The 20,165-nt window shown below is 40.8% G+C and overlaps 1 protein-coding gene across 2 annotated transcripts in view; it reads right to left on the bottom strand.

Moving 5' to 3' along the window:
- PALLD (palladin, cytoskeletal associated protein) overlaps positions 1-20,165 on the bottom strand; it is a 251,935-nt gene that overhangs the window by 37,259 nt on the left and 194,511 nt on the right. For both annotated transcript variants that reach the window (XM_019521758.1, XM_019521757.1), the window contains exons 10-12: positions 17,286-17,421; positions 14,104-14,205; positions 11,096-11,317 (exon numbers count right to left, since the gene is read on the bottom strand). In XM_019521758.1, coding sequence (XP_019377303.1) covers positions 11,096-11,317; positions 14,104-14,205; positions 17,286-17,421 — 460 coding nt within the window. The remainder of the gene's footprint in view (positions 1-11,095; positions 11,318-14,103; positions 14,206-17,285; positions 17,422-20,165) is intronic.

The following is a 20,165-nucleotide window of genomic DNA, read 5'->3' as shown; positions in this document are numbered from 1 at the left end:
TATAATGCTGAAGGGCAACCAGCATGGGTTCATAGCAGGCAGATCTTGCCTGACTAACCTTGTTTCTTTTTATGACCAGGTCACTAAATGCTTAGATGCAGGAATTGAGGTAGATGTCATCTATTTTGACTTTAAGAAGGCGTTTGACACGGTATCCCATCCTATTCTCATAAACAAATTCAATGGCTGTGCCATAGACAATTACACAGTCATGTGGATGGCAAATTGGCTTAAGGGTCGTATCCAGAGAGTGGTTGTGGATGGGTCAGTATCAGCCTGGACAGATATGGGCAGTGGGGTCCCCCAAGGCTCAGTCCTTGGGCTGATACTGTTCAACGTCTTCATCAGTGACCTGGATGAAGGCGTGGAAAGCACTTCGTTCAAGTTCACAGATGACACCAGACTATGGGGTGAAGTGACCACATTGATGGGAAGAAAGTGAATCCAGGCAGACCTGGACAGGTTTGAGAAGTGGGCAGAGAACAATAGGATGCAGTTGGACAAGGACAAGTACAATATGCTGCACGTAGAGAGAGCAAATCACTAGCACACCTATAGGCTGGAGGATGACCTTCTCAGCAGCACAGTAGTAGAAAGAGATCTCAGACTTACTGTCAACTCGAAGATGAATATGAGCCGTCAGTGTGACGAAATAATTAGCAGAGCTAACTGCACTTTGTCATGTATTAGTAGATGCGTCACAAACAGGTCCAGGGAGGTGATGCTTCCCCTCTGTGTGGCACTGGTCAGGCCACAGCTGGAGTACTGCATCCAATTCTAGGCACCGCAATTCAAGAGGGATGTGGACAACCTTAAGAGGGTCCAAAGGAGGGCCACTAGTATGGTTAGAGGCCTGCAGGGAAGGCCCTACAAGGAAAGGCTGAGGAACCTGGACCTTTTCAGCCTCCGCAAGAGAATACTGAAGGGGAATCTTGTGGCAATATACAAATTTATGGTGGGGGGGGGAGAGAGGACAGGGAATAGGAGATGCTCTGTTTACCAGAGCACTCCTTGGAATAACCAGGTACAATGGCCACAAGCTGATAGAGAATAGATTTAGGTTGGACATCAGAAAGAACTTCTTCAGGGTTAGGGTTGCCAGAATCTGGAATGGGCTTCCAAGGGAGGTGGTACTCTCCCCTAGCTTGGGGGTCTTCAAGAGGAGACTGGACAAGCCCCTGGCTGGGGTCACGTGACCCCAGCACTTTTCCCTGCCATGGGCAGGTGGTCGGATTCGATGATACCTTGAGGTCCCTTCTGACCCTAGCATCTATGAATCTATGAATCTAACAAATCTCAACTGTTGAAAACCTTGTTGGTACATATTAAAATAAAACCATTTTTGTTTCACTGCTAAAAAAGAGTGCTGAATCTTGTAACCAAAGAAATGCTGCAGTGTTGCAGCTTTTCTAAGAGAAAGGCCAGAAGACAACATTTACAGAAGAAATTTAGTATAAGAATTGTATTAACTTTCCAAATGCAAGTGAGAACTGAACAGTCAAAGAAACCAACAACAAATTTATCCATAAAGAAAAGTTCCAGATCAAATGAGGTTTTTAATTTACTTAAATCTGAAGAAGTTAAGAATTTTTAATAGATTCATTTTTTATTCTAGAAAACAAAAACATGAAACAATAATTATAGGATAATTAATAATAAGTTGGATAATATGTTTTCCTAGATGTCCACTATGCAATAGGACCAAATAACCAGAAAAAGCCACTGTACTTACATGCTTATATTCACCAGTTCAAGATGTAAAATGACTCCTTTAAATTTTACTTGTTGAAGAACATGTTGAATCATATTAAAGGGATACAGATTAGTAATTAGTATGTATGTAGTTAATAACAGGCATTATTAAAATGGCATAGGCTTTCACAAAAATATTTAAAACACTACAGAATGTGAAAGAAAATACCACAATCTCAACTCAATGTATAGAATTTTAAATAGTTATATGCTAACTATAGAAAGTTTCCCAGAATGGTTAACTTGTCTGGCAAGTAGGGGTCCCTTCTGCTGCCTCACCTGAATAAAAAAAACAGATAAAACCAGAACAAAAAAACCTTACAGTAATGCATATTCTTTTATACATTTTATAAAACTAGTTTACAGTAGGCTCCAGCACAAGAGGGAGAAATGGAGGTTGAAGCCAAGTCTTTATTTTTATTTATTTTGAATAGGTATAACATTTTCTGAGTTGCCTAAGAGAGTACTGAGAGTAATGGGACACAGGTGCTTAAGTCATCTAAGTGCTCTTAAAAATTTCACTGTAGGTGGCTACATTTGGGCATATATTTAAGAACCCAAGTACATGACATACAGTTCACAGTGAAGTCAGTGAATGCTCTGTCATTTTGTTCTTTATATAGCAGCTTAAATATGTGCTTAATAGCACAACTTCAAGGCATGCTTTTTCAATAAATGTTCTAGTAACTCTTACAAAATGATACACAACTGCATTTCTAAATGAAATATGGCTTCCCATCCTCATGAGCAATGTATGATGTTACATTTAGTAGACATGTCATTTGTGACCTGTGCAGTGGATTCCAAAGAGAAGCTCATTCTGTAATCTATCATTTATGACCTCAATTGAACTAACAGCAGAAATTAGAGATTTGTGTTAGCACTGTATTTGCATTAGCATTACAGTTATAATGTAAAATGTACACGTGCACCCACACTCTTTATAGCAATTTTATGCTATAGCAATCACTGATTTTTACCAGAGTAAATTCTTTCCTTTGGAACCAGCTGGAGCACAAATCTTCATCTACAGTAAAGACAAAGGACATGAGTGGACGTCTATTTATGTTTTTATGTGCTCTTGATGCCTCACTCATTAAGAAAAACTGGAAACTCCAGAAACTAACTCTTTTTGCTTTAAGTTCCCCTGAATAGTAAGTTGCAACATCATCTGCCAGCCAGGAAAGGAGTGAAGCCTGGTAATGGAGGGGAATTTCTCCCTCTAATCTCCATTTAACTTATCAGTCATTCTCCATTTTCTTTCTGTGACTAACAGGCTTTTGGTATCCTCTGGATAAGGCCTCAAAATCCTGCCATAGCTTGCCCAATAGTATCCCTTGAATGAAGTTCCATCAAGCCAGAAAAAGGCATTGAGTGAAACGCTATTAGCTGGGATAGCTGAAACCATTTATGTGCATACCTTAGGACTGAATCAGGAAGGCTATGTGGACCAAAAACCAATGTAGGGAGCTCTGGAGAAAGGAGCTACACTGTATGACCTATGCTATCGAATTTACTGATTGTAAAAGTACACATATGAAATGTAGCCCCATGTTTTCGAAGATGGCATCAATTCAGATTTAGCCAGAACTTTGTGATAAAACCTACCTATAAACGATGATTTATGTTCAGAGCCAAACCTCACATGAACTCCCCATTTTATTGTTCCTTTCCCAGCCCTGGGAAACAGGTCTTATTTCCATTTAAATAATGTTTGCAATTTGATATTAGAAAAAAAGTAGAGCTCTGACTAAGAATCCCTTAACAGTGTTATCATTGCCTAGGAAATGAAAAGAAAAGGCTACATTTACTTTCTACAAGGGCTCTCCGAAGCTTCAGCCACTGATTCAGTGGAGATTTGGCTTGATTCAGTGGCCGAATCTCCAAATCAAATCAGGAGACCCTTTAATTTCTCTGAATCGAATCAGAAACCTCCTAATTGATTTGGAGAGATTCAGAAAGATTCGACAATTTGGACAGGGACACAGCTTTAAATGTTTTTTCTACATACCTCAAGGTACCAGGCGGCTTGTGAATGCTGAGATGGTGAGGCAGATGGCACATCCCACAGGAGCACGGGGTGGTCCCCAGCGTGCTCAACAGTGGATCTGGAAGTGGACCAGAAACACTTCCAATCCAGTCCCGGGTCTGCCAGGGAGCACGCAGGGAGCCCCCCTGCACCCTTCCCCCCCGGCTCAGCAACCGGTGCCTCCTGGGTTGGGGGGGGTACCCAGGGTTTGCTGTGTTTGCTCTAGTCACATAGCCAATGGGATTATTAGCATAAGTAAAGCAAAGAGTATTTTCCAGAATTTAATTTCTAAAATGAGAATGTAAGTCATTTACTAAAGAATATGCGTCAGGAAGATTTCCAGCAAAAGTTCAGTGACAAAGCAGAACAAAGTCCCAGTTAGATTACATTCTTTCAGGTTCTATATAAATGCCAACATTTCAAAGGTCTGAATTCATTTATTTGAAGAGTGAATTAAGCACATAGTTTTAAAATTTCACTGAAATATGGTGGGTTGTGAGAACGTGTTGCAGGAACTGAATGGAAATTTCCTTTAAAAATTGTTACCATGTATGGTACTTATACAGACGGGCATTACATGTCACTTTAATGATTTCATTTCCTCTATAGCTTGTTATACTTGTTTTCCATTTTGTCTGTCAGCAGACTTGAAGAAAATTTATGGTGTTAACAAAAGATTCGGTAATGTCTTTTCATTTGCTGACAGTGCTTTTAGTGGAAACACAAAAAGATATTTGATCATTTATAAACATATGCTAATGATTTTTAGCAAAGGCCTAGTTAAAAAAAAAGTGTTTCAACTTGCGTGCTTTATATGTTCATAATATTATTTGACAGCTGTTGCATTAAGTGGTAATTATGTTAGAACACACGTCTCTTTTAAGAGAATCAGGAGCCTTGCCAGGAGTTATTAAGTAGAAATATATGCAAATATTAACCATACCTGGTATCCGAATCTGACACATCAGTTGATTACTACTCATTTCCACCAAGTAGAAAAATATTCCCTTCTATACATTGACGTTTATCTATTGGCACTATCGATGTTTCCATAGGAAAAACTGACCACTGTTGTGGTAAGGAAATCTTTTAATCATCCTATATTATATTTGGACCTTGTAAATTTTCTAACAGATTTTCAGAAACTAACATATGATGATAATTAAATTGAACACATGATAGAAGTAGAGACATTTGGGTCTAGTACCACAGATTCAGTCATTTAATCATTGTGAGAGAGATTTACTCCTACTGGTCTCACTTAACCCGAGGTGACTTTTTATTGGTACAGAATCATTATAACCATAAAGACAAATATCCTGTAAAAACCATTCAACCACACTTCTGCTCATACACATAACTTCCCACTTCAAGCAGGAAACAATCTTGACATGATAAGAAGTATGATGAAAGCAGGTTTAGATTTTAAAAGTTATATCTATAACAACATTTGCACATTAGCGTGCAATTTGCATGGTGTGTTCCAAAAAAAAAAAAAAAAAAAAAAAAAAAAAAAAGCAAAAACTTTTTTTAAAAAAACATTTTCACATTTGGGGGCAATTTTGAGGGGTTTTTCCAAAAAAAAAAAAAAAAAAAAAAAAAATCAAAGCACTAACCTTTCTTAGAAAGATCCCTTGTAACGAATACCAGATTTTAGGTCTAGTCCAGTCCTTCCCAAATCCATTCTTTGGCACAGTTACGCAGAGTATTTAGGAAGGAGAAGCTTCATGTTTAATGCAGAATTCCCAGTCTTTCATTTGTCAAAGAATTTAATTTATTCAGGGGTAGCATTTTCAGGGTCAGAAAATGACAGCATAAGGATTCCTCTCAACCATAAGGTATTTCAAAATTGCCACCCTGGCATGCACAGGCAGACCAGAGAATAAAATCTTTTAATTATTCCAATGATTCAAACACAGTGGAAGTTTTTCCACTCCAGGCAATTGGGCACATCGTAAACAACACATCTCCAAGTAAATGAAATAAAAGGCCACAGCCTCTGAGAACAGATTAATTTCTAATTGACATATTTTAACATAGTGGAGAAATAGGGCAATCAGAGCACATTCACGGCAAATAAAACTAATGCACAACATTATGTTTTCAGGGAACAACTAATGAAAAGCTCTCAAAACAGAGAAATGACCACAGTTGACCAGACTTCACTGTGGCACATTTACAGTGGGTCACCTAACATCTGACTCAAGCCTTGAGCAAGAAACACACCACTCCATCACACTACCCTAATAACAGGACACTAACGTGGTTGGAAAACTCTTCTATCATGACTTGGGATATTTCCTTCCTTATGCAGGACTCATCACAGTCAACAGGAATTGGATCAGGGCCTGACAGCCAAACCCTATTTCACTTTTACCTGCTTAAGGGATGCTTATGTAGCTATGCAACTGTGATTTTTGGCATGCATGCACAGCCTGAATTTGATTTCTACGTATGGTAGAATCAGATTATGCCATGTGCATACCTGTTAGAATTTAAATGAAAGAGGACCTGTTCAGCCTGATAGTCTAATGGTTAAGGCACCTGCCTAGGGAGTGGGAAACTTAAGCTGTAGGCCCAGTCACCCTGTTTTTAGCAAAGTATGCTAGCTACTAGACCACAGGCTATGCATTGCCCAGAGCAGTTGCCAGCCCTGCTCTTGTAGGTCGTCCTTTGCACCCTGCACTCAATATTTATTGGACAAAATGGATACACAGCAGTGAGAAAGTTTCTGTACCATCAGGAGCAGCACCCCAGGGCCCCTTCTTTCCAGGCAACATCTTCTAAATGGCATTTCTGACCTACCTTTCTGATGTTTAGAAAATGATATTTAGAGATTTGGTTTTAGGAATTAACTTGTAAGTACAGTAAATATTGCATAGAAAAATGGTCCAGGGGAACAGCAAGGGTTAACTGGTTTCTAAATGTCTGTTTGTGACAAAGTTTCATGTCCTCAGCCTTTGAGATAGGCAGTGTCTGGAGCTAACAGACAAGCAGGCACATACATCCTAGGAAACTGACAACATGAAAACAATAGATAACAAAGATAAAGGACCCTGCAGCATTGGCATTAGGTTACAGTGACCAACTGCAAAAGCCCTGGGATTTCTGGTTCTGGTGGACGGATCAAATTAGGATGCTGGGGATGCCCACATTAAGACACCAGTAAATGACCAAATTAAGATGTATGCATGTAATATGTTTGAGAAACAGAGGGATATGCTGACAGAACAGAACATGGACAATATGATGACCACAGAGAGACCAATCAATGGTACCCAGAAATAAAGAGTCATCAGGAGGAATAGAATACAAAGGGAGAGATTTTTAGAGCAGCAAGGGAGGATCCCAAGGCCACCATGGGCAAAGGGTGCACCACTGAGTCATCTTGACCAGCCCACTGGGAGAGGTAGGCATCGGCCCTCAGCCTCCAGGATGTGTGACATTCGAGCAAAGAACGACAGGGTGGTACTTGTGTACTGGCCAGACGTACCATCCCTCTGTGAGAACCCTGGAACTGGTAGATAAGTAGGACTGGGGGAGTTATTTTGTTTGCTTGCCTGCTCTTATCTGCTATCACTGTGTATCAATAACATTTGCATATTACAGAATGGAAGAAGTCATGGTCAGTCTGAGGGTTTGGGTCCGCCCAGAACAAGGTATCAGGACTGGGTCATAAATCCAGTGCCAACACCTTCCTCTAGTTTGCTCTTCTCCTTGTCCCATATAGGTTCCCTTTCTGGATGTCCAGTAGATCATCTTCAAGAGGAAAACTAAGGTGTGCTGTGGGCTAGGTCTGGCCTGTGACTGGGTGAGGAAAGTTTAAACCCCCCTGTATGAGGGGGGCCTATGAGATGAGTCTCCCACTTCTTGGCTTGGTAGATTATTGGATTAAAAGATAGGAGAACTCTCCTCCAAGACCACTGATCAAGCCTTTTTCTGTGAATAAACTTTGCGACTTGCCCAGTTTTGTGTGTGCCTGCTCAGATGCCCATCAAGTCAGAGTGAAGCCTGCAGGTTATGCTCAGAAGGCAAGCACAGGGTAAGTGTAGCACCATAGAATCTAAAATGTTGTAGTTACTGCAACAGTGCAGTTACATGGCTATGGAAATGTCAGGCATGTAAAAATGAAATAGGAGCCCTTAGGGTATTTGACACTTCAAATTCAAGTCTTTGCTCCTTAAACTTGGGCTCCTTGAGGGACCATTCCATCAACACACAGCTTTTTGCAAATTTGAGTTGGCAAACAGTAAGATTTTCTCAATACGACCTGGGGTCCATTAGAATCATCTCTGATATCTTCCACAGAGTAACCACATACTTGTTCTCCTGCTTGCTGTGTTTCCTTTGCTCCTTATTCTATACACAAAAGCACACACCAGCCTGGATACACTCTTCCATAACCAGAAGCAGCATCAATGAAAAATCAAGTTGGGGGACGCTAATTCTAAACACTACTTACAGTCTACATAAATCCATAGATTGGACAAAAGTGAAGTGAGAAGCAAGAAAAAATAGTACACAAACTGAAAATGATAGGGTATTTTCTTTAATACAAACAACAATCTTAAAACATCAGTTTTCTTGATTCAGCAGTCCTAAAGTCAATCTGCTAATAAAAAGTATACCAGATTGTATAGGTACTGCAAGAGGCAGGGGAGAATGAAAGACTGATTTTTAAAATGGAGAGTATCCTTTTAAAAATGCCTATTGTGTGCATCTCATGCCCTGCTGGGCTGGTTCTTGAGATGCATTGATATAGTTTCCTCAGAATTTACGTTTTTCTTCCTTACATGCTCAGATTGGCTTCCATGTCAAAGGAAATACCATTGGCAACGTGTTTTTGAAACTGCACTCTAATGGCCAACTTGTATTCCACATATTAAGCCTCTAAGTGAACTTAGGCACCTCACTGCAATTCCATTCTATTCAAGTCCTCAAAATCTGTTCATCTACTTTTGTAATACACCACCATCTGCCCCTTAAGACTGAGTCCAAAAAAACAGGAAGGAAGAGGAGTATCCCTTACCATTTGCATTAACTATTTTTCAGGGACTTGAGTAGCATGCAATAGGATTGCACTAACGTGCCCAGTAAATGGAATAGAATCTGGCCCTAAAGTTTTAGCTGTGGTGGCTATAAAGGAAACCATTGTACTTTGTCATTCTTAACTTACTGAGATCCTGGATCAGAAGCTCAGAACTACCACCACATTTTCAGTGGGTATTGACTCCAAAGACTAATGATGTCAGCTGTGGTCCCCAACGCAGGAATCCACTGTGGGTTGCATTTAATCATTGCGACAGTTTCCTCGGTTTGATACATATTAGAGATGGAAACAATTTTAGGTTTTCTGTAACCATTGGTTGCTGTAACCAATCTCTTTGTAGCAGTTTACTAGTTAGAACTGGTAATCTAACAGATAGGAAAAACATGGATGTAAGGCAAGCAGAGGTTTTTCAGGAGCAGGCCAGGAAAACTTTTGTAAAGCAACATAAAGAGGTCTGCTTTTTGTATGAGTCTCCCTGAAGAATTTATGTTTTGGCAGATCTTTTCTCTATTTGATCTCTGGAAGAATGAAAATCCCCACAGAATTGCCTGGCAGATTTAAACTGTTTCCAGAATGTTTGTAGCCATCTAAGCAATAAGGTAGGACATCAAAAAGTTGGTTTCAGGGAAGCTGTGCCAGTTTTCCCAGTGATACTCCATCCTCTGTAGTGCGCAAACTGTATTTGGCCTTTTTATAATTTCTGTGTAGCTCCATATGCTCAAAGAACTCTATAAACACATTTTAAAGCCCTGTGTATTTATTAGTGACTAAAACCCAAGCACATACATTATATAAATTATTTTAATAAATAATACATTAAGTAAAGCTCTTGTGTGCCTGGCAATTTGCCAGTATAGCCCTTGCTGCTTTGAAGGTTGGGGCCCAGGTGAATAATCTATTTTAAGTGAAAAACAGTATGTGGCCACAAGAGGCCACTGTAGCAGCCTGCTCTACGTAAGTGTTTTTCTACCATTTTCCCATTTCAGGACAATCACGAAGAAGCTGCTTTATAGATAAAGCTTATGATGTTTTTCTGGCTTTTAGGTTACCTAAATGGCTTAATGGATTAGTACTTAATCATTCAAATTAACCAATGATACTAGGATATCCTCTCAAGATTAATTACACAATGTCAACTGAGGTTTTACAGTTTCTCAGAGGAAACACATCCCAAGCCTGGTGCCCACTCCTTCCATATCTCTCTGCATCACACCTGGAGGTCCCCAATTGTTACTTTTTGAGCTTTAAAATCCTAAAACTCAAAGTCTAAATATGTCTACTAGATATGCTGGTAAGTACCACCCTTAAAGAAATCCTTGTCTATTTCAAGCCAATTTCTTTTAACAAATCTCTATTGAAAAAAGCATGGTGTCTAGGGACAGCTTTTGAGACAAACTTGTGTCTTAAAAACATGAGAATCATAGCAGCAAGAGGAGTGTCATAATGACATATACCAGGGGTGTCAAATACAAGGCCTGTGGGCCAGATCAGCCCACAGAACCATTTCTTCTGGTCCAACAGTAGTCCAATGGACTACTGGAAGGTGGGGGGGCATGGACTGCTGCAGAATTTGGGGTTTCTGGACCCCAAAGGACATGGCCATCAATGGTATACCCAAGCTCTGTGTTGCCTTCTGAATGCAGCCTGCTACCTCCACTCGCCTCCAGACCCACACTGCTGCCCAGACACAGCCTTATGCTGCCACACATCTCCTGCCCCCGCATTGCAGCATAACCCCAGCTCCATGTTGCAACCTGGTCAGAGCCCCACACTGCTGCCCGAACGTGGTCCACTACCTGCACCATATCTGCACTGCCACCCAAACACATCCCCACTAAATCACTGCTAGCCCTGCGGATCTGGCTTGGGAGGAGTTCCTGTAGTCTGGATTTGGTACAGGGCCTAGGATGAGTTTGTCACCCTTGATGTATAAGAAACCTATAGTAAAATTTCCCAGTCTCATTTCCAAACGTGCCTTAATCCCAATTACTTTCCTAAAGCCCGCTTTTACAAATGTTATCTCTAGACTTAATGGTTGAACTGAGGGATTGGAGAACTGTGCACCTGTAGAGGTGAGCTTCAAGAAGCAGTTCCTTGGCTGGTGTGACCTTTAATAGCTCCATTGGCTTCAAACAAGATGCCAGCTGAGAAACTTCCCCCAAAAGAGAAATCTTGTTTTTGTAATACACAGGGTACTTGTTATTAAAGAGATAATAAATGCATGACCTATTTCAACAGTAAAAGGAGTGTACTCTCTTTCTTACCTTTGGATTTGGGTTCCCAGCCACTTTGCATGTAAATGTCACTGGCATTCCTTCAAAGATCTTGTAATGTTTCAGCTTCATCTCAAAGTAGGGGGCTGCACCATTATCAACAGGATCATCTCCATGTTGTACCTCATCATCCGATTCTTCCACAGGAGATCTCTCCAGCCGGTACTCAATCTCACTGATCAGTCTTTGCTCAAAGCTGGAGACCTTGTACTCCTAACAAGCAAGGGACAATCATGTTAGCATTTGTTTTCATGTACTGCATAGCATGATGTCTTTCTATTGAATTTTATTCAAAACTCTTTGCCAATCCATTAGGATTTTACATATAGAAGGAAAATGTACTATACTGAAGAAAAGCATAACAATCTGTGCCCCAAATGAATTCCTTATAAAACAAAGAAAACATCTGGCACTAGGCATACATTGTATTTCAAATTGTCCAAGGGTATAAATTTATAAGAAAAAAAAGTCATTGGTTGCTTTTCTTCCATGTTTAGAATAGCATATAGTAATAACAGTACTCTTAAGCAGTTCATAAAAACTGAAAAAACAATCTTTTTTTTTTCTTGAGGCTACAGACAGATTTAGGGTGGGTTTCTCTCTCCAAATGGCCAGGAGACCACATGGCTCACATCTGGAATTTGTGCAAAACCCTTACAGCAAGCTGCACTAGAAAGCTGTACTGTTTGTGATTATATTTTCCTAGAACAGTGAGAAAGTGGCATCATTAACAAGTCATGATAAAGGCTCCCCAACCCAGCAGCAATAACCACCCCAAATTGCTCTTTCTTTCAAAGCGAATTTGGGAAAAATATAGCAAAACATTAAAAAGTTAGGGAAAAATAATTTACAGAATTAGAAAAATAGTGCTAGAGAGGACTTTGAGAAGTCAGCTAGTCAAGTTTCTGGCTCAAGCTGGATCATCCTTGTTTACATCATCCCAGGCAAATGTTTATTTAACCTGCACTTAAAAGTGATGGAGATGCCACAGTCTTTCTAGCTTAACCACCCTCATAGACAGAAAGTTCCTTCTAATATCCAACCTAAATCCCCCTTGTTGCAATTTAAGCCCATCACTACTTGTCCTCACCCTTATGGTTGCAGAGAACAACTGATCACCATCCTTTTTATAATAACCCTTTAAAAATTGTATTTGAACACTCTTACCACATCCCCCTCAGGCTTCTTTTCTCTAGTCAAAACAAACTCTCCCCTCATATGTCCTCTGAGTTGTTTCCATTTTTTCTCCTACTTCTGGAAGCTGGACACAGCACTCAAGGTGAGGCAACAACCAGCACTGAACAGAGTAAAAGAATCACTTCCCGCACCTTGGATATGATGCCCTATTAATACATCCCAGTGTGCTACTAGCTGTTTTACAACATTACTTCATTGACTCACATTCAGTTTGTGATTCATCATAACTCCCAGGTCCTTTTCTGCAATACCACAGCCTAGACAAGGGGTTGAAAGTGTTTTTGGACAGTGTCAAAAACACCTACAAACCTTGACCACAGCCTCAGCCCCTTCCCTGCCATTTGCCCTGAGGCATGTGCGCCAAGCAAAATGGCTTCATGTTGTCACGCTCTGGCACACATGTTGGGGGTTGCCTACCCTTGGCTTTCACAGTCATTTACCATTTTTGTTTGTGCATTTATTGCCCCTTTCAATTGAGGGTATAATTGGTATAGAATACAAATACTTGTCCAAATTAAATTATAATGTAGAGAACTATTATTCTGGCAACTTCAGTAGTTTCTTCCTTCAACTACTCCATTTATACATTCATACACAAATGAATATTCAGAAATACATTTATCTATTAATGTGTTCTCATAAGAAGGTGATTTACATCTTAGAGACAGCTCCCCCCATTCCAGGCAAATTTGATTGGAGGATAAGATTTAACATCTCTCTACCCATTAATTTGGTTCTGAAAATAACATGACCACTATGTGCAGAAACAAATGAGTGGCAAGGTAGGTATTTTTTTACAAACACTTTTCTTATTTTTTGGCATATTTCACCGTGACATTTTATCTGATTCGTCATCTAAAAAACAGAGATTATTACTTAACAAGAGAAGCTGATACAGGGTGCAAAGCACTTTGTCAGGAGGTGTTAGAATTACTGGGGAAAGAGGTGGATACCCTTACCACAGTAGTATTGTTGGAATAAAATAGTCTGCATTTATTTACTATAGTGCAAATTTAACACAAGGAGAGTGAGTGCACCCCCCTCCCCCGGGCACTTACTACAATGTCTGGCCAGTGTGTTGCTTCTTATTATTGAGAAAAGAGAAGGTGAAAGGTACAGGAAATAACAAAAAGTCAATGCACATAAAAAACTGAGAAAGAAAGAAAGAAAGGTGAAAACTTTAACCTTTTGAATATCCACAGGACTCATTACAGAAGCATCAAGAGAGTGAGCTCCCTGTAAGGGCAGAAAAAAAGATGAAGACTGGCAGTAAAAGGATCAAGAAGAATCCACTACAGTTTTGGGGAGTTCTTTCAGTAGAACTGACTACACATGTTGACATAAGCAACTGAATGTCTATGGTATATTCAACAGCAATGCTGACTACGGAACAAGCACTGGAGAATTGTTTTACTAGGCCTATTTAAAAAGTTTTGCTGCACTTCTGGTTTGGCTTTATCCAAAAAATAGAGATTACATGAATAAATGACAAAATGGTCTCGAAAGGGCAGAGGATGCATTTTTGCCTTCAGAGACAGAAAGGTCAGGATAGGACAGAACAAACAGAGAAGCTTAAAGTGGAAAGCAGACATTCAAGAGCTCTTTCACCTTATTCAGTGTGGAAAAACTGAGTTATAACTATATTTTCCACTTCATTGTGTTTATGCATACCACAAGAATTTTTAGTCAACCCCCTCCTTTCTCTTGTATGTACCAGTCCTCCCGCATTCAGACTTCCTGGAGAATATTGCCCAAATGTAACAATGGTAAGAAAAAGGTTATTTTTCTCTGAGCAATGGCACCTGTGTAGTGGGTTCTTCCTCTGGTTCTTGTAAATTAAAGACAGTGGCAGCACTATCTGCACCCAGTAGTCGACGAGCCATCTTTTCCTCATATGTTAACCTCTGCATCAAAACAAAACAAAACAAAAACAAAAATAAACAAACAACCCCCCCCCAAAAAGTATGAGGTGAGAACAGGAAGGCAAAGCAAAATTCTTATTTCCTATTTAAAAGCATAGGTCATGTAGGGAGTAATTAATGTTTGCATTGGGAAATACGAGCAGTTTATGAATAAATGAGCTGTGTCATACTTTCAGTATTGCAGAGTACCTGGATCTTTAATTCTTAACAATTCATCTTGTGTTAGTGCTTTACCCCATTTCCTGAAATCAATAATCTATTTGTGGCATCAAAATAATTTCCACAATACATAAGCAGATTATGATTTCAGAGGAGAAATGAGAAGAAAAGCAGATAAAATTATTAAGCAACAAAGAACCAATTTCATGCCAATGTTCTTATTAAGTAAGAACAATACAAAAGATAGTCTGAAAAGATATGGCATAATCCAACCACACAAGAATACTCTATAAGGAATAGGAAGTAGCTTCATTTTAGGCCTTCTTTGAAAGAGGCAAAACATTTTTAATTTGGCTTTAAATAAAGTTAACAAAAGCAATGTCAAGATAATCAAAATGGAAAACTTTTGCTACCCTGTGGTTGCATCTAGATGAGACATTTACTGCAGAGTTGACTAATTACCTCCCCAATAAACATCTTGGCATCTACTCGTACAGAGCAATTAGGTTAGAGCAAACTAATTAACTCCGCGGCAGGATAGTACTTGTATTTTTACAAGTACCATCCTGCTGCGGAGTTAATTAGTTTACTCCGCAGTACTGCACGTGTAGATGCTGACATGGCTGGCCTGGGGCATGAGGGTGCTTCGGTGTGAGGGCCGACTACCAGCTAGTCCCACACTGGAGCACCCCTGTGCCCCAGCCAACTCCTTTGCAGCATGTTGAGCTGGGGGAGCAACCCTAGGTTGGCAGGCTGACCCTCAGGGCCCCCTGCCAGCCGGGGCTGCTCTTATCCAGGTCAATGTGCTGCAGTCCCAGGCGCACGTTCAAATGGCATGCCTGGGAGTAATAAATTTTAGAGCAGTAAACTCCACAATTTATTGCTTTGCATTAATTGCATATATAGATGCACCCTGTTGATACTAGAAATCCTTCTACTGGCACTGTGATTGCCTATACATTAGAACCACAAGTGACAGGATCTTCAGCCAAGGATATCAAGAAGAGATTCTTCTATTTTTTCAAAGAAAGTGAAGACAAATTTGTATAAAATATCTGTCTGTAGAATTTGGATTTTCTGTTTCTCTTTACACTTCTTTATAATAAGGAGACAACTCAGAAGATACTGTCAGCTAGCAGAGATGAAGACACTGATTTGTTACATATATATTCATAAATCAGTAGAGACTTGCTTTATTTTTCCTTCTAATGTGAATAAAAATTATTGCTTCGTATTTAAACATTTTCTTGCAAGCCAAATATTGCAGAATAATATTTGCATATTAAAGTGATACTAAGTAAAAAAAAAAAAAAAAGAACTCATTTAAGGAAAAAGTTAGCTTTGTTTTATTCTTTCAGCTTTGGGAAGCTAAACCAAACATGTAGGGCCAAAGCCCCACCTAAGGTAATTTGGGATTCACAAACTGGGTGTCCTCCATGCTAGTGGATTTGATCATGTACATCAGCTTAGCGCTTTGATCACTCAACCAGGTGGCTGAAGATCTGGATTATAGGCCTGTAGGGGACTCAGATCATCTTTTATGAGAAAGCTCTAACTACTAGTCTATACAATAGACTGATAGCAGAATAAGCAGGAGTGAATGAGAGAGGGACTAACTCTGGACACCAAGTTAGAAGGGGTGCTGGAATCGCCCCTCACCCCCGCAGAGTTTGTGCTCAGGCAGCAAGAGCAGCCTCATGGCTTACTCTGCTGGGATCTCCAAAACAGTCCCTGGCTGCTGCTGCTGATTTAGGAGTAGACTGTCCATATTATGTTTAAAGAAATCCTGGAAACTGCCCCCAGTGCTGCTGAAGACAGAGGCGGAAGGATAGGGGTGGGGGCACAGCCCAGCACAGAGGTAGAGGGGCATGATACACCAGGTAGGCAGCAGGTAGGCACCACTGGAGCAGGCCCCACCCCACCCACATGTGCCTCCCTTGGCTCCTCCTGAGCAGTGGCTGGAAGTGGGGGGGTGGAGGATGTGGGGGGCTGGAGGGCTGGGCTAGGCACTGCTTCAGTTTGCCTAGTTTACTCCCACACAGAAGCAGCAGTGCCTGCCTGCCCAACTGCCTGGCACACCATGCCACTCTGCCTCCCCACCAGACAGCACCCTGTGCCCCTCAATTCCAGGACTTTTGATTCAATTTTCACCAATTGGCTGGGAGGATGGGACAGCCTATGAAACCTGGGACTGTCTTGGCCAAACTAGGATGCATGGTCACTCTATTTAAGAGCAACAGCTGAGATGAGCAGAATACCCAATGGTGGTGAGCAGCAACAGCTCAGTCAAGGACTTTTAGGAGTTCCTGGCATGGATAAGATTGCAGCATTTCCCCACTCCCAGTCTGAGAACTGCATGCCCTACTCCCCTGCCTTTGAACCTGTGCGTACTCTCCCTTTGGTTTTGATCCTTAATATCCAGCTTGTTTCTGTTTTTAATCAAAGACTACTGAATGTCAAATAAATACTTATTAACTATATATATAGTGTGTGTGTGTCTGTATAATAACATATATGACTCCAGTAATAATAAAATAACATGGGCGCATCTACACGTCACCCTACATCACCATAGTGATGCACTATGTCACCGTATGGCACGCTACAGCCACATAGTGATCACGTGAGTCTACACGTGATTGGCCGCTACTTTGCTATAGTGGCGTGCCCCCCCATTTTAGTGCACTGCTACAGCGAAGTAGTAGTGAAATCTAACAGTGCACAAAGCGCATGGAGCAGTACAGGCAGTTACTGTGCTGTGTTTTAGTACTTCTAAAAGGAAGTACTAAAGCATGGCGCCATAGCAACATCGCTGTACAGTGACATGTAGACCCAATAAGTATGACCAGGAATTATGAGAGAAACGAAGAGTAATACCCCCATTGTATTTTATATTTAAATACCGGTTGGCCATTGTTCAGAAGATCTTCTTTGAAGCGAAGTTTTCTTTCTAGGTCTTGTATGACAGCATCTTTTGTCCCTTGAATCTCCTCATCAGATGCTATCCTAGAAGTTCTGCCTGTTTTCTTTGGAAATCCCCTGCAAAACAATACAAGAAAGGACCATGCTTTTTCTGAACAATTAGCATTTGAGAACTGCTGAATGAAATCCTACTGTTAATGAAATCAGTGGGTGTTTTGCCAATAACCTTACCAGGGCCAAGATCTCACCTTTCCTGCCCAAACCCATGAAATTCAAGCTGAGAACCTGTATTGTTATATTTTATTTTTCTTATAATGTAATAGAGTTGTATGTTATTAATGCGCACACACACAATTTTTTCCATCTCCAAGTCTGCACCTACTAAATTATCAGTAAGTATGCAGAAGTCTAGCTGAAGTCATTCAGTCCTGTTAACTCATTTTACTGTGATCAGTAGGTCAGTTTAGGGGCAATAATTCATTTTTTTAACTTGAGCATTACTTACAGTAGATTGAGGTACTGCTGTAGTGGCTCAATAGTGAAACGGGATAGCACTGGCAATGCATCCAGTCGGGATGCAGTGATCTCCAGAGGAGAAGGCTTGACTTGTGGAGCAAGCCAGGGGAAGCTCAGAGTGTACTGTGAGCACAGTAGCAGACGGGGAACTACATCCTAGTCATTAGTAAATTATTTAATAAAATTGACCCATGCTGCAGTTTTTGAATAGCATAAAATGTTAGAGTAACTTAAGAGTAACTTAAATTCACTCTTTATATCTTTGCAGACACATGCCTAGGAAGATATTAGAACATATTAATAAAATAATTAAATTTGAAAGCACCTAAAGGGTAATAAGACAATAAATTAGAGCCAATATAGATTTGTCAAGAACATATTATGTCCAGCTAATCCAATTTCCTTCTTTGACAAGGTAACTGCCTTAGGAATGGAGAAAGAAGTAGATGTGATATACCTTGGCTGTAAGGCTTTGGACACAATCCCATTCCATGCTTATAAGAAAACTAGGGAACATTAGTCTAGATGGATGCACAACTTGTTGAAAGGAATACTAATTAATAGTTTGCTGTCAATTTAAGAGAATATCCTGAGTCCCATACCATTATAATTTTAATTAGCAAAGAGTACTCTTATAACATTTGCGGATTACACTGAACCTGGAGGAGTTCCAAGCACTTTTGAAGACAGGATTAGAATTCAAAATTGTCTTAGAAAATGGAAAATGGTCTGATGTTAACATGATGAAATTCAATAAAAGGCAAGTACAAGTCACCACATTTATGAAAGAAAAATGAAAAGGAGAAATAATTTATTTTGGCAGCAGTACCACAGAAAAGGACCTAGGGATTATCATAGACCACGACTGAATATGAGTCTACAATGTGATGCAGCTTTAAAAAGGGCTCCTCTCATTCCTGGATAGATTAACATGAGTCTCATACATAAATATGTAGATCAAAATTATGTTCTATTCAGTTCTGGCTATATCTCAGTTGGAATCCTGTGTCCAGTTTTGGGAAACATACTTTAGAAAAGGTGTAGACAAATTGGAGACTGTCTGATGGAAAGCAAAAAAAAAAGTTTAGGAATCATGACTTACAAGAAAAGGCTGAAGTAACTGGGTTTGTTTAGTCTAGAACAGTGGTTCTCAACCTTTTTCCTACAGGGACCCTTTGCCAAGATCAATGGCTTGTCCTGACCCACATCCCTCTGGCCCTGCCAGTGTGCAACCCACAGTCCTTCACCCCCCTGCCCTGCCAATCTCAGCACCTGGCTGCCTTCCCCCTACCTTCATCTGGCTGCTGGGCCTGCTCCCACAACCCTGCCTGGCTGCATCCTGGCCATGCCCCCAGCAGCCACTTGCAGGCTGGAACACTGCAAAAGCCCACGTTTGCCCTTGCAGGCTGGAATGATTCCAGCCTGCAAAGGGAAACCTGCACTTTCGCACATTCTTCTTGGACAGGCTTGCAACCCTTAGAAATATTCTTGCAACTCACTTTTGGGTTGTGACCCACAGGTTGAGAAACACTAGAAAATGAAGACTGATGGGTGACAATGATAACAGTCCTCAAATATGTAAGGGTTTATTTTATGTGTTCAACTGTTCTTCATGTCCCACAAAAGTAAGACAAGAAGTAATTATCTAATTTTCATCATGAAAGATTCAGGTTAGTTATTAGGAAAAACAAATTAGATTAGCTAAGCACTGGATCAGATTACTTAGGGAGGTTGTGATATCTCTGTCATGGGAGATTTTTGTGAAGAAGTTTGTGAATAAGTGAATAGGCAAATAAGTGTCAGGAATGGTCTAGGTATCTTTGGTACCACTTCAGAACAGAGGGATAGACTAGATCAGTGGCATGCAATGTTTTGGCCCCTTGGGCCAGATGAGTGGTGTAGGGCTGGACGGGGGGGTGGACGAGACCCTGCACATCAGAATCAGGCCTGCATGTGCATTGGACCCCATACTGGCTTTGCCCAGCCCCATGTGCCAGGATGGGGCCTCAGGGCTCCACACCACCACCACTTGGCCTCACAAGCCATGTTTGCTAGGATTAGGCCCTGTGCCACCCCAACCCAGCCCCATGTGCCAGTACTGGGCCCCATGCTGCCCTGTGCACCCAATCTAGTGTGTAGGGCCATAGCCTGTAGGGCTCACCGTGGACCCATGAGGAGCCGCATGTTCCAGATAACATGGCACCAGAGCCGGATCTGGCCTGTGGGCTGGGGGTTAAGCATCTCTGGACTAAATGACCCTTGTAGTCCTTTTCAGCCCTTTTAACTTCACACAGCGTATGGGCTTGGGTGACTGTACCCGGGGTCATCCCTTGGGGGGGGGGGGG

This window comes from Gavialis gangeticus, unplaced genomic scaffold (assembly GCF_001723915.1).
Source record: "Gavialis gangeticus isolate Ggan-Ray unplaced genomic scaffold, GavGan_comp1, whole genome shotgun sequence".
Taxonomy (NCBI): Eukaryota; Metazoa; Chordata; order Crocodylia; family Gavialidae; genus Gavialis; species Gavialis gangeticus.
The sequence above is the reverse complement of the archived record's forward strand: the minus strand, read 5'-3'. Positions and strand labels throughout refer to the sequence as shown.